Source organism: Danio aesculapii, chromosome 5, assembly GCF_903798145.1.
Source record: "Danio aesculapii chromosome 5, fDanAes4.1, whole genome shotgun sequence".
Classification (NCBI taxonomy): Eukaryota; Metazoa; Chordata; class Actinopteri; order Cypriniformes; family Danionidae; genus Danio; species Danio aesculapii.
The window spans coordinates 5,057,651-5,077,650 of record NC_079439.1 but is presented as its reverse complement, the minus strand read 5'-3'; the positions used below and the strand labels follow the sequence as shown (position 1 = coordinate 5,077,650).

General features: G+C 39.1%; 1 protein-coding gene and 1 long non-coding RNA gene across 2 annotated transcripts in view; one reads left to right on the top strand and one right to left on the bottom strand.

Moving 5' to 3' along the window:
- LOC130229902 (ras-specific guanine nucleotide-releasing factor RalGPS1-like) overlaps positions 1-20,000 on the top strand; it is a 155,664-nt gene that overhangs the window by 111,160 nt on the left and 24,504 nt on the right. Inside the window, exon 7 of the mRNA XM_056458922.1 lies at positions 13,128-13,220. Coding sequence (XP_056314897.1) covers positions 13,128-13,220 — 93 coding nt within the window. The remainder of the gene's footprint in view (positions 1-13,127; positions 13,221-20,000) is intronic.
- On the bottom strand, positions 7,291-11,298 carry LOC130228815 (uncharacterized). The gene is made up of 4 exons (XR_008837811.1): positions 10,642-11,298; positions 10,029-10,538; positions 8,933-9,946; positions 7,291-8,795 (listed from the first exon to the last, which is right to left on the bottom strand). It is a non-coding gene; the product is annotated as an uncharacterized LOC130228815 (long non-coding RNA).

Below are 20,000 nucleotides of genomic sequence, written 5' to 3'. Positions count from 1 at the left end.
GTTAAGAGTTTGTGTATCTTGTGATTTACAAGTGTTTTCTGTTTATTTACGATTGTGAATTGCATTATGGGATGTTGATCTCTGCTCTGTCGACTTTTGATGTTCAAAATTCAACTCTACAGTTTAAAGGTGCTGTTTGTAAGTTTTAGACTCTTCTAAAACATAAAAATAGCAGCATATGTTTGCAGATATTTCAGAAACATGCACAGTGAACATTTTTGTTGATCTGAAAAACATTGATGAATTCAGATATTCTGCTTTGAAAATGTGGATTTGTGGCTGTTCATCAAGACAACGACAAGGTTTGTTTGAGCCCAGATCGACCATGACTCGTTATTATATGTATTTATAATTCCGCTATAATCCCTCGCTGTGTATTTTAAACATGGCGGGTTTTTTGTTTTCATTCTGGCTTGTTGCGTAAGCGAATGACGTATCTCTGTAAACCAATAGTGTTCAGCTGCGAGTCTAGCTCTGCCTTTTGGTACCCTTTCTCGTATTTGGTACCCTTTCGAAAGAGTGCCGAAAAAGTGGTACGGTTCGGTTTGGTTTGGTACGCCTTTTGACAGTGGAAACGGGCATAAAAGCGTACCAAACCGAACCGTACCGCACCACTCAGTGGAAACGGGCCATTACAGCAATAGCTGACAGATGACACACTCAACAACATAAAAATAACAGTAAACAATGAAATTAATCATGGAAAAAAAAACTTAAAGTTAAAGCTTGTTTAGTTACCCAACTGCAGAACAAATGAATACAAATATCTGTTTGACCTTGCCGGTCTAGAATAAGTATATCTTCTGCCTGATGGCAGGAGGCAAATCTTTAAATAAAGCGAGTGGTTCTCATCTGCTATTATGGACCTAGCCCTCTTTATGACTCTCTCCTCATACACTTGTCCAATACTGTTAAGATTTATGCCCAAGATCTTTTGAGATTGATGAACAATTTTTAAAAGTCTGTTTTTACTAGTCACCCTCAAATTGCCATCCCAGCAAAAGTTAAAAGAGACTCAATAACAGACGATTAAAATGTCCTAAGAAGAAGCCTATCCACATTAAATCCCTTCAACTTCCTCAAATACAGTCTTTGATTTGCATTTTTACAGATAAAATTAGCGTTGGCCTCAACGTTCAGTTTATCAGCCAAAATAGTGCCCAGATATTTATACTCACTCACCGTCTCAACAACAGTACTGTTTATAGTAGTAGTAGTAGCATTAGAAGACAGAGACCCATGAGAGCAAAAGCGAGAGAGAGATAGAGAGAGATCGCCATTGCCATTAGCTGTTTTAAATGCTACTCAGACCAGCGATTGGTGACACGAACCCAGCATCAGCGGCTAACGTCATCAGCACCTGTAATACACATGTAAAACGACACACCCACATACAAACAAGCGCACACATAACCTGAAGTACTTTCTGCAGGTGAACCTAACATATTGCGTACTGTTGCTTTTATTTGGAACACAACTTAAAATAGCCTTAAATCAGCCTTTAGGCTTGACAGTTAGGCGCACTTCTGTTGGTCCTCAATCTGGCAACCTGCACTTGTGTGTTTTGATCCAGGATTGCAATACCTAGTTCAATCACTGGGTGTCAAACTTACATACTGCACCTTTTAACAAAGTTACTCTTCTTGACATTTTAGTAGTTTGAGATGATATAATGTATAAGAAATAATATCTAGAGAAATAAGTCTGTAAAAAAACTGAAAATGTGCTGCAGTTTATTACAAGGTTTCTGTAGTGTAATATACAACACAAACCCACACAATATATCACTTTTAACTGTTAAAATGTTCATAAAAGTCCCTTTTTTAAAAACATTTTAAGGTTAAAAGTTGTTGCAAGAAAGATCAAGCTCCTATAATGCAATAATGCAAATCCCAAAAGCAGAAATAAACAGGGAAAAATCAAAAACGTTAAAACATTCATCACAAAATATGCAAAACTGCTAATTTACGAATATGTTTTACAGTGTATTTACGAAGTGAGAACTTTCATTACATGCATTTATTAGCAAAACAGGATCAAACAACATGCAACCAGTAAAATGGAAGTGGTTTTCTTGTAAACTTACCCCCTGACAGCAAAACATTATTGTCTTGCTTGGTAACTGTGGGTTGTGTTTTCCAGTCAAAAAAAAAAGGTTTAAATCATGAAACATTTACTTAAAAGGCTAAATGTTTATTTAAAACAATTAAAAAAGGAGATCATATATTTTTCTTACCCTGTTGGCAGATGTTATTTCCTGTTTTAAGCACTCTTTAAGCAATTGTGTTTTTCATGTTTGAATAAATGACATTATGGAGGGTCAGGCTGTTAGTCTTTTGCAGTATCAGATTATTAAATTAAATCTTATATGAATTGAATAATAAATCGTGCATTATCTTCCAATTCTGAAAAAGTCTGGCCTGTTTTATTTTCACAGTGCTTTTGTTTGTATTTTTGAGCATTTTGTTTGACCTTTGAGCATTTTTAACCTTTGGCTAGTTTATTATGCAAGATCTGACTCAGTCTGACTAAAACTAAACTTAATTTCTCTCCATAAATACAGTTGCAATCAGAATTATTCAACCCCTTGAACCCCCTCCCGGTTTATTTTTCCCCCCGAATGTCTGTTTAACAGAGAGAAGATTTTTTTCAACACATTTCTAAACATAATAGTTTTAATAACTCATTTCTAATCACTGATTTATTTGATCTTTGCCATGATGACAGTAAATTCAATTCACCTTTATTTGTATAGCGCTTATACAATGTAGATTGTGTCAAAGCAGCTTCACATAAAAGGTCACAGTAAATAGGAACAGTGTAGTTCAGTTTGTAGTGTTTAAGTTCAGTTCAGTTTAGCTCAGTTCAGTGTGGTTTAATAATCACTACTGAGAGTCCAAATATTGAAGAGCAAATCCAACGATGCGCAGCTCTACAGATCCCGAACCATGCAAGCCAGAGGCGACAGCGGAGAGGGAAAAAAAACTTCACTAATTGGCAAAAGTGAAGAAAAAAAACCTTGAGAGAAACCAGGCTCAGTTGGGCACGACCATTTTAATTCCTCCGCTGGCCAAACGTCTTGTGCAGAGCTGCAGTCTCAGTGGCAGAGGCTGGAAGCTGGCCTCAGCGAAGACTCGTCTGTCTTAGACTAGATATTTTTCAAGATACTAGAATTCAGCTTATAGTGACATTTAAAGGCTTAACTAGGTTAATTAGGTTAACTAGGCAGGTTAGGTTAATTCGGCAAGTTATTGTATAACGATGGTTTGTTCTGTAGACTATTGAAAACAAAAATAGCTTAAAGGGGCTAATTATTTTGACCTTAAAATGTTTTTTTTTTTTTTTTTTTTTTTTTTTTTTTTTTTAATTAAAAACTGCTTTTATTTTAGCCAAAATAAAAAATAAGACTTTCTCTAGAAGAAAAAATATTATCAGACATACTGTGAAAATTTCCTTGATCTGTTAAACATAATTTGGGAAATATATTTAAAAAAAGGGGGGTTTGAATAATTCTGTTTGCAACTGTAGAAGACATATCTGACATTGAAGTTAGAAATATTGCTTGTTTGTTTTAAGTAAGTATTATATGCTTGTTCAGTTTTTTGTGAAACAAGAAAAATACTTCTAGTGAGATGACAGGAGCTTTTGTTCCTTTTCACACTAGTGATTTTTACAGAGAGAAATGATCCACAAATAAAGCATTATTTACATGCAGATCTTTTCAAAACACTGTTTGTTGGGTTTAGGGAAGGGTTTCGGTCAATTGTTCACTGGTCAGCTGATCTTTATGACAAGCTTGGCCTTTTCCTGGACGTGTTCAAGAAAGATCTGAAATGCAACAAAACGTGCCCTAAGTTCCCTATTTCATATTAGCAGAAATGCAAACAGCGCCCTCTAGTGGATGTGCAATCTGAAAGATGAAACTGAGGCACGCGTTTCCAGTTAACTTGTGCTACATATATTCATTCATTCATTCATTTTCCTTCGGCTTAGTCTCTATTTCAGAGGTTGCCACAGCGGAATGAACTGCCAAATATTCCGACATGTATTTTACGCAGCGGCTGCCCTTCCAGCTGCAACCCAGTACTGGGAAATCCCAATACTCTCTCTCTTTCACACACACTCATACACTACAGCCAATTTAGTTTACCCAATTCACCTATAGCGCATGCGTTTGGACTGTGGGAGAAACCGCAGCACCCGGAGGAAGCCCACACCAACACAGAGAGAACATGCAAACTCCACATACTGTAGAAATGTCAACTAGCCCATCCAGGGACTCGAACCTGTGACCAATGCTAACCATTGAGCCACCATGCTATAAACATATATTATTACTAAAAATTCTACCAAAATTAGATAACTTTATGCACAAAGAATGTCTTTAGAAATTTATGTTTCAATAGTTTTCCTCTACACTAGATTCTCATTCCGGCATAATAATCAAGGAACATTGTTGCCATACCATAGTGGCAGCATGCACAGTGATATTACGCAGCACTGTTACCTAGTTACACAGCTGGAGATTGGCTGAATGGATTCAAAAATGGTAAAACTCAATTGTTTAACTCTAGGAGAGATGTAAAATGAGGCTATTTGCAAAAAAGTGGAGTGTTCCTTTTATAAAATGAAAATAAGAAATCTGGACTCTCTCTCTTGTGTTTTTATTTGTGGTCTGTACAATTTAAGTCTGTAGTACAGGAGCAAAGTTCCTTGATTATAAAGTCAGAATGAGAGTATAGTTATCGGGCTAATGTTGCTAGAAATAGCAACCTTTTATTCTCGGTCTGTCTTAGTACACGATGTAACTACAGAACTGTCAAGCTTTAAATTGGTAGATTATCTGAAACCCTTTGGTCATTTTTGGGTGAGATGCTAAGCGTCTAATCCGATACAGTGATCTATGCTAAGCTAATATGTAAAATTAGACCATTTACAAAAAAAAAGTCATAGCTCATTTTTCATAAAATAAAAAATGAAGAAATTTTAATTTCATTTTGAATTGATGCATAATGCCAGTAATAATAATAAAAAATAATCTAAATAATAAAACTTTGCATTGTTGTAACTACAGAAGAGTCAAACTTCAAATAGGAAGATTATCGAAACTCATTTTTGAGTTAGAATGCTAATGGTCTAATCTGATTCAATGATCTATGCTAAGCTAAGCTAAAAGTACTCTGCTGAATGGATTAAAAAAGGGTAAAACGCAATTGTTTAACTCTAGGAGAGATGTAAAATGAGGCTATTTGTAAAAAAAAGTGGAGTGTTCCTTTAATAAATGAAAATAAGAAATCTGGACTCTCTCTCTTGTGTTTTTATTTGCCGTCTGTACATTTTAAATCTATAGCACAAGAGCAAAGTTCCTTGATTATTACAGTATGTCAGAATGAGAATATAGTTATCAGGCTAATGTTGCTTGAAAATAGCAACCTTTTATTCTCGGTCTGTCTTAGTACACGATGTAACTACAGAACTGTCAAGCTTTAAATAGGAAGATTATCTGAAACCCTTTGGTCTTTTTTTTGGGTGAGATGCTAAGCGTCTAATCCGATACAGTGATCTATGCTAAGCTAAGATGTAAAATTAGACCATTTACAAAAAAAAAGAGTCATAGCTCATTTTTCATAAAATAAAAAATGAAGAAATTTTCATTTCATTTTGAATTGATGCATAACGCCAGTAATAATAATAAACAATAATCTAAATAATAAAACTTTGCATTGTTCTAACTACAGAAGAGTCAAACTTCAAATAGGAAGATTATCGAAACTCATTTTTGAGTTAGAATGCTAATGGTGATTCAATGATCTATGCTAAGCTAAGCTAAAAGTACTCAGCTGAATGGTTTAAAAAATGATAACACGCAATTGTTTAACTCTAGGAGAGATGTAAAATGAGGCTATTTGTAAAAAAGTGGAGTGTTCCTTTAATAAAATGAAAATAAGAAATCTGGACTCTCTCTCTTGTGTTTTTATTTGCCGTCTGTACATTTAAATCTATAGTACAGGAGCAAAATTCCTCAATTATTACAGTATGTCAGAACGAGAATATAGTTATCAGGCTAATGTTGCTTGAAAATAGCAACATTTTATTCTGTCAATTTTTATTTTAGTCTGTCTTAGTACACAATGTAACTACAGAACTGTCAAGCTTTAAATAGGAATATTATCGAAACTCATTTTTGAGTTAGAATGCTAATGGTCTAATCCAACTCAATGATCTGTGCTAAGCTAAGCTAACAGTGCTCACGTCAGACCTGGAGATTGGCTGAATGGAATCAGAATATACTGTTTAACTATAGTAAAGATGTAAAATGAGGCTATTAGCAAAAATAATTGAAGTGTTCCTTAAAAAAAAAAACAAGCAGTGTGGACTCTCTTGTGTTTTTATTTGTGGTCTGTACATTTAAGTCTATAGCACAGGAGCAAAGTTCCTTGATTATTACATTAGAATGAGATTATAGTTAGCCATATCAGGCTAGAAAATAGCATTTTATTCTCCGTCTGTCTTAGTACACGATGTAACTACAAAAGAGTCAAGCTTTTAAATAGGAAGATTATCGAAACTCATTTTTGAGTTAGAATGCTAATGGTCTAATCCGATTCAATGATCTATGCTAAGCTAAGCTAAAAGTACTTGGCTGAATGGATTAAAAAATGGTGTTGCGTTGGCAGGTGTGTTTGTTTGTGTGTGTGTTTGTTTCTCTCTCTCTCCCTCTTTCCACCTGCAGGCCCCGCCCTAATTACGTAGACGACGTGCCCTGGGATTGGAGGAAGTATTCCAGGGCGACCTTTAAAAAGACATCAACGGGCGTAGGGAGGAGAGCGAGTTTTGTTGGCGTGTTATTGAAGTTGTGCAAAAGTTATTCTGGTTGTTGAGTTGTTTTTCGTTGATTGTATTTCTCGTGCTGTTGTGCTAGTGTTGACTTTGTTGTATACCCATCCGTGTTTCCCCTTCCTATTATTTTTGTTTTGGTTTGTGTGTTTGTTGATTGTAATTATTGTAAATATATACACGGTAAGAGGCAGTAGGGGTTGGACGCCACTTTTCTTTTTTGTAAATATTTTCACCTGTGTTTTTGTTAGTCAGGGAGATAGGTGTAGATTTTGTATTTTTATTTCTATTATTTTATTAGGTGTAGTGAGTTTCATTTGGGTGTTTAGTTAGTGTATTTTTGTTTATTATTTTATGTGGGTTCACCCCGAGGTATTTGGCTTCACTTTTTTTTTGGTGATAAAAAAAGAAAAGACAAAAAAAAGACAAATAAAGAGACCCTATATAAAGGGGTTATTAAAAGTGAATTTTATTTGTCGGGTGTTCTTTTATGTTGCGGCTTTGACCCTAGACCAGGGTCGTAACATAAAGTGGGGGCTCGTCATTTGTTTTTGTACAGCAAAAACGTTTATTTTGAATCCTTCTTGTGGACGCGCAGTGGGTAAGTCATTTCAATTTATTCTTTGTTTGGCTGCTTTCTTTTTGGTGTGGAAAGGAGTAGCGAATAGTGTTGACATGGATTTTGATTTGACTGCCTTCGCGCTTTCTCCGAGCACGGAACAGTTTGATCGCTGCCGTAAGGATGACTTCTTTAAAATTGCAGAGTTCTTTAAAATTGTGGTGCCGCATAAGGCTTCAAAAAAAGAATTAAAAGATGTGCTTTATAAAGAATTGGTTTTACTACGTATATTGCCTGATCTGTCGGAGGCAGGTGGCGTCGAAATGGGAACGTCTTCGCCGTCGAAGGCCGACGAGGGGCTCTCGACTCCGCCACCTTTATCTCCGCTTTTCAAGTCACCAATATTTGCACCACCAGGTAGTTTACCAAATTCGGACCCGTTATTTGTGTTAAAGTCAAAAGAATTGGATTTACGAATCAAACAGGAAGAGAGCGTGGCGAAGAGGCTGAGGTTAAGAGAGCTGGAGCTGGAGTTAGAGAGAGAGCGGCTTCGAGTGGATCACGGCCGGTCTCCCCCGGCTGAGGATCCACTGGAAGGTTCTCCTGCTTTTCCTTCGTTCGCTCGATTACCCGCCGCCCCTTTGCCAGCCACTTCCACTCCAGTTTCAACTCCCGATGTGCCTAACGCTCCAATTTTTGATGTGAGCCGACACATTAATTTAGTGCCTCCTTTCCGTGAAGCTGAAGTGGACAGCTATTTTACCGCGTTTGAGCGGGTTGCCGCTACACTGCAGTGGCCGAAGGAAATGTGGGCTCTGTTACTGCAGTGTAAGCTTATGGGGAAAGCACAAGAGGTTTGTTCTGCGCTACCGATTGAACAGAGTCTAAATTACGACGTGGTGAAGCAATCTGTTCTTCGTGCTTATGAGTTAGTTCCGGAGGCGTATAGACAAAAATTTAGAGCCCATAAGAAAGCAGACAAACAAACTTTCGTGGAATTCGCCAGAGAGAAACAGAACCTTTTTGAAAAGTGGTGCGCTGCCAGTAAAACTACTACATTTGAAGCTTTAAAAGAACTAGTTTTATTGGAAGACTTTAAAAGCAGTGTTTCTGAAAGTTTAGTTGTGCACCTAAACGAGCAGAAGGTTAAGTCTCTCTCTGCAGCCGCCGTGCTGGCGGACGAATTCATTTTAACACACCGTACAGTCTTTTCACCAATGAATTATGACAGGGTTGCTGTTCAGGGTGCTGAAGGGCAGGTAAAGGGCTGGACGGGTGTTGCGAAACCAGGCAGGGGAGGAGCTTTTGGGGTGCGCAGGGGCGCTCAGCAGCGTTCTGGTGAGGGCAGAGTGTGTTTTTATTGCTTGGACGCTGGTCATCTCATAGCTGATTGTGAGGCCTGGAAGAAAAAAAATGCTTCAGTTAAACCTAAAGGTGTTGGGTTTGTAAATACTAGTGAAAAGTCTTTGTCAGCTACATCAGGTTATGAGCCATTCATGTTACGGGGTTGGGTGGCTTGCAGCGCTAGTGACGTACCCAAATCAGTGTCTGTGTTGAGGGACACGGGAGCAGCCCAAAGTCTCCTGCTGGCTGGCACTATTCCTCTGACTCCAGAAACCTACACAGGTGCTGACGTAATTCTGCGTGGTATAGGAAAAGGCTGTGTAAAGGTTCCTTTACACAGCCTATTCCTTAAAACAGATGTAGTTATTGGACAGGTGTGTGTTGGGGTCTGCTCTGAACTTCCAGTGGAAGGAGTAGATTTTATATTGGGAAATGACTTAGCTGGTGGCATAGTTTTCCCTCCCCCAATTGTGGTTAACCAACCATTAACAGATGAATCTGACGATCTGTTAACTAAATTTCCAGATGCATTTCCCTTGTGTGTCGTAACTCGTGCGCAAGCACGCAAATTTGAAGACGTGATTGACGTGTCTGATTCCTTTTTTTCAGCACTAACCGGGAGGCTGTTTGTAAAGCCTGTGTCTCCCATAGGTGACACGACTTTACAAACGGGACGTTCACAATTGGCTGCTGTACAAAAGGCTGACCCTTCTTTAGTGACCTGCTTTTCGGCTGTGACAGACAAAGCAAAAGCACCCAATAAAAAGGTAACATATTTCATTGAAGATGACACTTTAATGCGACAGTGGGAAGACGGCGAAATTGTTCGTCAGGTGGTTGTTCCCACTGGTTACCGCTCACAAATATTAGAACTAGCGCATGATCATATACTTTCTGGCCATCTGGGCATTCGGAAAACTTACGATCGCGTTTTGCGTTATTTTTTTTGGCCTGGTCTAAAAACGGATGTAGTAAATTACTGCCGCTCATGTCACGTTTGTCAGTTGGCTGGCAAACCAAATCAAATTATTCCTCCTGCTCCCCTTTGTCCAATACCGGTGATAGGTGAACCATTCGAGAGAATTATTATTGATTGTGTAGGACCGCTGCCAAAATCTAAATCCGGATATCAGTACATACTCACTTTGATGTGCGCTGCGACGCGCTTCCCAGAGGCTGTCCCAATGCGCAGCATCAAAGCGAAAGCTGTTGTTAAAGAAATCATTAAGTTTTGTTCCATATTCGGGTTACCAAAAATAATACAGACTGATCAAGGTTCAAACTTTACCTCAGCACTGTTCACTCAGGTTCTCAGTGAGCTTGCCATCAAACACCAGCTATCGAGCGCCTATCATCCCGAGTCGCAGGGCGCGCTGGAACGTTTCCACCAGACCCTTAAGTCCATGCTGCGCGCGTTCTGTGTGGAAACGGGGAAGGACTGGGATGAGGGGTTGCCGATGCTGATGTTTGCCATTCGCGAGACAGTACAGGAAACTGTAGGATACAGCCCTGCTGAGTTAATTTTCGGGTTCTCCGTCCGCGGACCCCTAAAGCTGTTGAGAGAGCAGCTGTTATCGGAGAAGAAATCTCCAGTTAACGTTTGTGAGTACGTGACTCAAATGCGTGAGCGTTTAAATCGTGTGTGGGAAATGGCAAAAATAAATTTGTCATCCAAACAAGCTCACATGAAAAAATTATTTGACAGAAAGGCTGTTGCGCGAAGCTTTCAACCAGGAGATTTGGTGCTGGTTTTTCTTCCGCTGCCAGGCTCTGCACTCCATGCTCGCTTCTCAGGGCCCTACGTAGTGGAACAGAAACTAAGTGAGACAAATTACCTAATTCGCACCCCCGAACGTAGAAAAAAATCTCGCGTGTGTCATATAAATATGTTGAAGGCTTACGTGGATAGAACCGCCACAGATAAGCCTCTTTCTGAAACAGCGCCAGTGTTGGCGTGCGCTCCTCCGTCTCCTGTTGTGGATTCTGAGGAGGACGGGTTGAGGGTTTCAGAAATAATGACCACGCCACCGAAATTGTGCAATTCGGAATTTTTAAATGACATTGAAAACCAATTGGCATACCTCCCTAATTCACAGCGCAGGGATGTCGTTTCCTTGATCTGTGAATTCTCCTCTCTCTTTTCAGATGTGCCAAGTCAGACTCATGTTTTATTTCATGATATTGAAATTATTAATTCGCCACCTCTAAAACAACACCCGTACAGACTTAACCCTGTAAAGAGAGAGGAGATGAGGAAGGAGGTAGATTACCTGCTGGCGAACGGTTTGGTGATACCCAGCAGCAGCCCGTGGAGCTCGCCGTGTTTGCTCGTCTCCAAGCCGGACGGCTCGTACAGATTCTGTACGGATTACAGGAGAGTGAACAGTGTGACCAGACCAGACTCCTTTCCGTTGCCCAGAATGGAGGACTGTATAGATCGCGTAGGTGCTGCTTTGTTTGTGACTAAGCTTGATTTATTGAAGGGCTTTTGGCAGGTACCACTGACGCAGCGGGCTTCAGATGTTTCCGCGTTTGTAACGCCGGATAATTTTCTGCAATACACCGTGGTGGCCTTCGGGATGCGAAACGCTCCAGCAACCTTTCAAAGGTTGATGCAGAAAGTTTTATCCGGTGTTACAAATTGCGAGGCATATCTTGATGATGTCGTGATTTATTCCAAGTCTTGGAACGACCACATGAGAACCCTGCGTTTAGTGTTCACCCGCTTAAGTGAAGCCTCTTTAACTGTGAATTTAAAAAAATGCGAATTCGCTAAAGCTGTGGTCACTTACTTGGGTAAGCAGGTCGGACAAGGACAGGTGCGCCCGATCGAAGCCAAAGTGGAGGCTATTGTTCATTTCCCCGCCCCCACCACCAAACGAGAATTACGTCGGTTCCTCGGTATGGTGGGCTATTACAGGAGTTTCTGTAAAAACTTTTCCTCCGTTGTTTCCCCTCTCACTGACCTGTTAAGTGGGTCCAAAGATTTTGTGTGGGATCAAAAGTGTGATTCAGCTTTCAGTGCAGCTAAAGACCTTCTGTGCAGTGCCCCAGTTCTCTCTGCCCCTGACTTTACTCACCCCTTTAAAATAGAAGTTGATGCCAGTGCATTGGGAGCTGGGGCAGTGCTGCTCCAAGAGGGTGAAAATGGAGTTGATCATCCTGTGTGCTATTTCTCAAAGAAATTTTCAAAAACACAACAGCGTTACAGCACAATCGAGAAAGAGGCCCTAGCGTTACTTCTTGCCCTCCAGCACTTTGAAATTTACGTGGGTGGTAGCAACTTACCTGTCGTGATTTACACTGACCACAACCCTCTGGTTTTTCTCCAGCGCATGGCCAACTCCAATCAGAGACTAATGAGGTGGTCATTAGTAGTGCAAGGTTTTAACATTGACATCCGCCACAAGAAGGGTACAGAAAACGTTATTGCCGATGCCCTTTCAAGGGCTTGATATGTGTTTGTTTGTTTTCTGGTGTTAATTGTCAAAAAGAATTAAACTTTTTGACTTAAATGGGTGGGGGTGTTGCGTTGGCAGGTGTGTTTGTTTGTGTGTGTGTTTGTTTCTCTCTCTCTCCCTCTTTCCACCTGCAGGCCCCGCCCTAATTACGTAGACGACGTGCCCTGGGATTGGAGGAAGTATTCCAGGGCGACCTTTAAAAAGACATCAACGGGCGTAGGGAGGAGAGCGAGTTTTGTTGGCGTGTTATTGAAGTTGTGCAAAAGTTATTCTGGTTGTTGAGTTGTTTTTCGTTGATTGTATTTCTCGTGCTGTTGTGCTAGTGTTGACTTTGTTGTATACCCATCCGTGTTTCCCCTTCCTATTATTTTTGTTTTGGTTTGTGTGTTTGTTGATTGTAATTATTGTAAATATATACACGGTAAGAGGCAGTAGGGGTTGGACGCCACTTTTCTTTTTTGTAAATATTTTCACCTGTGTTTTTGTTAGTCAGGGAGATAGGTGTAGATTTTGTATTTTTATTTCTATTATTTTATTAGGTGTAGTGAGTTTCATTTGGGTGTTTAGTTAGTGTATTTTTGTTTATTATTTTATGTGGGTTCACCCCGAGGTATTTGGCTTCACTTTTTTTTGGTGATAAAAAAAGAAAAGACAAAAAAAAGACAAATAAAGAGACCCTATATAAAGGGGTTATTAAAAGTGAATTTTATTTGTCGGGTGTTCTTTTATGTTGCGGCTTTGACCCTAGACCAGGGTCGTAACAATGGTAAAACTCAATTGTTTCACTCTAGGAGAGATGTAAAATGACACTATTCGCCAAAAAAATGAAGTGTTCCTTTAAAAAAAATGAAAACAAGCAGTGTGGACTCTCTCTTGTGCTATTTTGGGATCTGTACATTATGTTTTCTGTCTTTCTTTTTCTCCAGAAACTTCATGAACTGAATAACATTCATTCTATGGTGTCGGTGGTTTCTGCATTGCAAAGTGCTCCCATCTTCAGACTGAGCAAGACCTGGGCGGTAAGAAACCCTCCACCCTTACATGTGCAAGCTTTCTGAATGACAAAAAGTGGAGCCAGACCACTTCTTAATTTTATTATTCGTTTATGTCCTCAAGGAGAGGTTTAGTCAGAACTGGCTCACTTCTAAGGATAGTTTTGTCCCCACATGATATATGTATGGCTAAATAAATCCAGACTCATCAGAGACCTCAAACCTTTGGCTGCTTAATCATCATGTCAGAATTAAACAAATGCATCATAATTATGTTTTCCGCAATTTAGCCATTTAGCTCAGTAATTATTTATTTTCCTGCTCACTTTGAAACTGATGCACAATTATGGTCAAAAATAGAGGATTTAAAATGGAAAGTCACTCTTTAAAATCTGTGGAAAGAGACTTGAAATCCAAACATAACACTTTTCTCATCCTACTGTATACTGTATGCTTTTCAGTACTTGTAGAAAACATTAGAAAACATTAGTCATAACTCAGGCCAGAATGAAAATTTTGGCAGGAAAACTTTTGAATTTATTTACAATTTAGGATGAAATTAAAAAGCAAATATCTAGGCAAGGCGAGTTATTTCTATAGCACATTTCATAAACAGTGGTAATTCAAAGTGCTTCACCTAAACAGGAATAAAAGAAACAAGAAAATAAAAACAGCAAAGAATAAAAATGATTAAAAACAGATTCAAATGTGTTAAAACGTAGTAAAGGAAGTGAAAAGAAAAGAAAGATACAACAGTGAGATCTGTTGGACGTAGCACAGTGCTCATTCAGTAAAGGCACAGCTAAACAGATGTGTTTTTAGTCTTGATGTGAATGTGCCTAATGTTGGAGCACATCTGATCATTTTACAGTAATGTTTATTAATGTGAATTGACGCTGTAAACAAATAAACTAAACTAAATTTCTGGAAGCTGATTTCAGCAGCAGGGGGCGCTGTTAGTAGCTAAAGGCGGATTCACCCTGCTTTGACTGAACTCTTGGAATTTCTAATTTGCTTGATCCTTATGATCTGAGTGATCTGTTAGGTTTGTATTCAGTGAGCATATCTGTAATGTATTGAGGTCCTAGGCCATTTAGTCATTTATAGACCAGTGATACTACGTTAAAATCTATTCTGAATGTAACTGGGAGCCAGTGTAAAGACCTGAGGACAGGTGTAATGTGCTCTGATTTCCTGGTTGTGATCTGAACTCTGGCTGCAGCGTTCTGGATGAGCTGCAACTGTCTGACTGTCTTTTTGGGAAGGCCAGTGAGGAGGCCGTTACAGTAATCCACCCTGATGCTGATAAAAGCATGAACAAGTTTCTCTAAATCCTCGCTGGAAACAAAGCATCTAATTCTTGCAGTGTGTTTGAGATGATAGTATGCTGATTTACTGACTGCTTTGACATGACTATTGAAACTCAGATCTGACTCTAGAATTAACACCAAGATATTGTTGTTTGACCCTTAGAGCCAAGGTACCCATTCAGCTTGAGAACCTCATCTCTGTTCCCAAATGCAATGACTTCAATCTAGCGAAAAGCTGTTTGTTGGAACTAACAAACAGAACTAAAATACAGTAAATACAATACTAATGTGAAATATTATTACTATTTTACTGTCGTTTTATTTTATTCTTCCGATTCAAAACTTTGTATTTGTTTGGAAAGTGTGATGCAAAGTTCAAAAAATAAAATATATTGATTCATTCATATTTTCAATATTCATGAAGTGAAAGTTAGCCTACTTCACAAATGTAGTAGTTTAATAAAAGCACTTATTGTAAACATAATAAACGAAAGTACAGGTTTTTTTATTTTTACATTTAGGTCTGTTCCATTATTTATTGCGGGTGACACTGTGGCTCAGTGGTTAGCACTGTCACCTCACAGCAAGAAGGTCGCTGGTTCGAGTCCCGGCTGGACCAGTTGTCATTTCTGTGTGGAGTTTGCATGTTCTCCCTGTGTTCGCATGGGTTTCCTTCGGGTGCTCCGGTTTCCCCCTCAGTCCAAACACATGTGCTAAAGGGGAATTGAATAAGCTAAATTTCCGTAGTGTGTGTGTGTGTGTGAATGAGTGTGTATGGGTGTTTCCCAGTACTGGTTGCAGCTGGAAGGATATCAGCTGCGTAAAGCATATGCTGGATAAGCGGTTCATTCCGCTGTGGCGAGCCCTGATGAATAAAGGGACTAAGCTGAAGGAAAATGAATGAATGAATGATTATTTATTGATAATTAATTGATTAAATACCCGCAGCACAAGCTGTTAGTAAATCTGGCCCTAAAAGAGGATGAAGTAAAACAATATTTATAATAGCCCAGTCATTTTTTGCTTGTTCGTTTGTTTTTGCATTATACCCATAAATGTGTTTGTTTTGTTAGATTATTTGTATTTAGCTTGTTTGCATTGCTTTAAGGTTAAAACACAACAAGACGGGTCAGGCTGCTTTTTTAGTATTGAATTAAATCATGTAAGTGTACAGTGTTTAAAACTGTTGATTCATTTATAAAAGAGTCGACTCATAGTGCTTTAAAACGAGTCGTCTTGATAACGAGTCATTAGGTGTTTCGCGATGACGCAGCTACAAAACACAAGCCCCGCCCAGTAGTTGCGAGCGCAAACCAGGGAGATTTGAAACCTGCGGCCCCGCCCACTAACACAGAAAAAAGGTGCACGCACACACATAGATGCCGGTTGAATGAAGTCACGCTGTGCTTAGCTGGATATAATTGAAAGTCTCTACCCAAAGATGAAACTGAAGAGTCAGTGGTTGAGGTTTATTTTTGCAAAATACCTCAGCATTATAGCCCAGCCTTGAGCAGTTCGAGTGCTTCTGGAAACTACATGCTTACAAAGAAGACTTCATCGGTTTGTTAAAGGATGGATCAGTAAAGACTACTGATGGACTATGTCAGAACATGAATCAGGTTCTTCCTCCATTTCACAAGTGTAAGTACGTGCGATTAAATTGTTGCCTCGTTTACTCTAGCTTGCAAATTATGTATTTAGTTGTGTTTTGTTACTTGTAACCACGTGTGCCGCTTTGTTTACGGATCGTCAGCTGTTCCTACATGCATGCAACGGTGAAGCTTCAAAATAGTTCACTGCCCTCAACCCGAAAGTGCATTCTATGTAATCTGTTTTTGAATGTTTTGGGGTTGTGTCCTTTGAGGAGGAGGGTTGTGTGTGTGTGTGTGTGTGTGTGCGCGTGTGTGTGTGCGTGTGTGTGTGCGTGTGTGTGTGCGTGTGCGTGTGCGTGAGCGTGCGCGTGTGCGTGCGTGCGTGTGCAGGAGCAGGTAGAGTGTGAGGGGCTAGTATCGATCTCTCCCCAGTTCTTCTGAGGAGGAGGGAGAGTGTGTGTGTGCGTGTGCGTGTGCGTCCGTGTGTGCGTGCGTGTGCAGGAGCAGGTAGAGTGTGAGGGGCTAGTATCGATCTCTCCCCAGTTCTTCTTCTGAGGAGGGTAGTGTGTGTGCGTGTGCGTGTGTGTGTGTGTGCGTGTGCGTGTGTGTGCGTGCGCGTGCGTGCGCGTGCGTGCGCGTGCGTGCGCGTTCGTGTGCGTGCGTGTGCGTGCGTGTGCGTGCGTGCGTGTGCGTGCGTGTGCGCGCGTGTGCGTGTGTGTGTGTGCGCGTGTGTGTGCGTGTGTGTGTGTGTGTGCGTGTGCGTGTGCGTGTGCGCGTGTGCGTGTGCGTGTGCGTGTGCGTGTGCGTGTGCGTGTGCGTGTGTGTGTGTGTGTGTGTGTGTGAAAAAAAGAGCAGGTAGAGTGTGACGGGCTAGGAGACTCGTGTTGATCTTCTCCCTAGTTCTTGGAGTTTTTGCTCAATAAAATAGTTAATCGTCGATATTTTCATCGTCTGTATTTACATTCACCCACTGGCAGCCAAAATCCACGCCTTACACTATGAAGCGTGTATACACTGTGACTACTTTTATATTGTTGATTAGCTGCTGGGCATTTCACTCTGTCTCGTGCTAAAGGCTGTCAGTGTCAACCAATCGCAGCAGGCTGTCATCAGTCAAATCAGCGCAGATTAGCTTTGCGCTAAGGAGGGGTCTGGGAACAAATGAATCACTGAACGATTCATATGGGAGTCGCTGGGATAATTAGGTAAAAATAAATGCAAAATGAAAGTGTTTTTTAAACCTTTAGGTAAATGTCCATGGCGTGATTTATGCATGTGGCGTATGCACTAGTTTTATACTAGTTTATATTGGTTACGTTGGCAGACATTGCGCTCTCTCGCTCTCATTAACATGTTTAAATACCTGTGCTATATGACAATATAAAAGCTGTTTAAGTCCTCGTGTATAAGATTTAAGGTTTGGGACTCGGCTAAAGTCTGTTCTGAAAAGAAAGTGTCAGACTTGACGTCATTCGCTGTGGTTTTTAATGATTGACAGGTGAAAATCCGATCTACCTGCTTACACTGTAGACACGAGGGCACAGATCCGATTCAAATCAGATAAATTTCCAGTTACAGTTCAACTTACAGTTGAAGTCTGAATTATTAGTCCTCCTGAATTATTAGCCCCATGTATATTTTTTCTCCAATTTCTGATTAACGAAGAGAAGATTTTTTCAGCACATTTCTAAACATAATAGTTTTAATAACTCATCTCTAATAACTGATTTATTTTATCTTTGTCGTGATGACAATAATACAATACAATAATACAATAATATTTGACTAGATATTTATCAAGACACTTCTTAAAGTGCTTAAAGTGACATTTAAAGGCTTAACTAGGCTAATTAGGTTAAAGTTAGGGTAATCAAGCAAGTCCCTGTATAACAGTGGTTTGTTAGACAATCCAAAACTAATATTGCTTAAGGGGGCTAATACTATTGACCTAAAAATGTTTTTAAAAAAATTAAAAACTGCTTTTATTCTAGCCGAAATAAAACAAATAAGACTTTCTCCAGGAGAAAAAAATATTATAGGAGATACTGTGAAAAAATCCTTGCTCTGTTTAACATCATTTGGGAAATATTTAAAAAAGAAAAATCACAGGAGGGCGAATAATTCAGATTTCATCTGTATTTTACCAAATAAATAAAAAAGTCATAATAGGCTTTATTCTGTCTTTTAAATTGCTCATTGAAAGACAGATTGCTCAGTGTTTTAGTATAAACTTTAAGGTCAAGTCTTCACCGTCCAATGCTTGTATTTGAGTCTGGCAGCACACAAGAGCTTCAGAGAGTTTTATTGCATGTGGGCTTTTTTTTTGGATCCTCAAACTCTTAATTTCTGAGGCCAGATGACCACTTCCCTTAACAATTAACAGATGCTGGAAATACGGAGAGAAATGATGCTCTCAGGAAGTGTTCATCCAATGACAGATTAATAGTTTCCTGCACTTTAAATGAAAAGTATGACAGTTCAAGTTGTTTTCCGTTTCATTTTGGCCACCGATTATTGACTGTTGATTGGCCTCTCTGTCTGTGACCAGTATATAATTATGCAGAAATCTGTATCTCATCCTAGCTCAATGCTTGCATTAATTCTTTTTTTTTTTTTTAGAGAAACGTCCAATCAGAAGACAAGCAAGTTGACTTGTTTTTGTCAAAAACTAAATATATATATATATATATATATATATATATATATATATATATATATATATATATATATATATATATATATATATATATATATATATATATATATTTTGTAGGCTCTTAAACTTTGCTTGTTATTTAGTTTTTTTATGATTACGTTTATGAAAGGGATTTCATTTTAATTGATATATTAATAATATATGATGTGTAGAGTAGAGCGGAGACTAAAGTAACAAATCAATTTTCTCAAAGCCCTGACAACATTTGCTTTCCAGGCTATAACAGCACATTCAGCATGCAACGCTTGATAGAGCTGCCAAATGTCAGCTGATTTCAGGAGCATGTCCTGCGGTCAGCACTGAATTTCTGCTTTTAGATGCAAATAGTAAATTGTTGTAGCAGTTCTTTTTTCCTTATTACAAGTTACTTATTTCATGAGTCACAGTAATGATCAATCTACAGGTTATTTAGTGCGCTGACCCTTGTGAAATAAATTATTTATAATATTATTTAGAGCAGTATAATCGAATTATTTACATACCTACAAGTCTTTAGTAATATAATAAACAAAATAAAATATGCATACAAATCTAGTTTGTAAGGAAAAATAATGGCCAATCATAGGAGCGGGTTGTTAGCTCCGCCCCTTCCAGTTTGCCGTCAGAAAAACGCAGAGCAGAGACGAGACAGGTTAACAGCAATAGAGAGGAGTAAATTTGGACTGCTTGTGTGCGTGCGTGCGTGTGTGTGTGTGTGTGTGTGTGTGTAAAAAGAGCAGAGATAGAGGACCCTATTGTCAAGCGCAGAGCGCATTAGTTGTGCGCCTCGCTTACACACTGCTTAATACACACAAGATGTAGAGCAATACGCAAATATCTTTACATATGAAACAGAATGAAAATATTAAGGATATATATAGGATATAATAAGGATATATATAGGATATAATAAGGATGTATATAGGATATAATAAGGATATCTTTTGTAGTTTTGTAGTTTTGTGATAATACGGGCTGCAGTGTTTTGTACAAGTTTTTTTAGGGAGGCCAAACAGAAGGGAATTACAGTCATCTAAACGGGAGGTTATTAAACTACGAACAAGAATGCCAGCTGAATGAGGTGTGAGGGAAAGACGTAAACGATTTATATTTCGAAGGTGGAAATAAGCGGACCGGGTGACATTATTAACATGTGCAGTGAATGAAAGGGTGCTGTCAAAGATGACCCCCAGACTCTTAACCTGAAGGG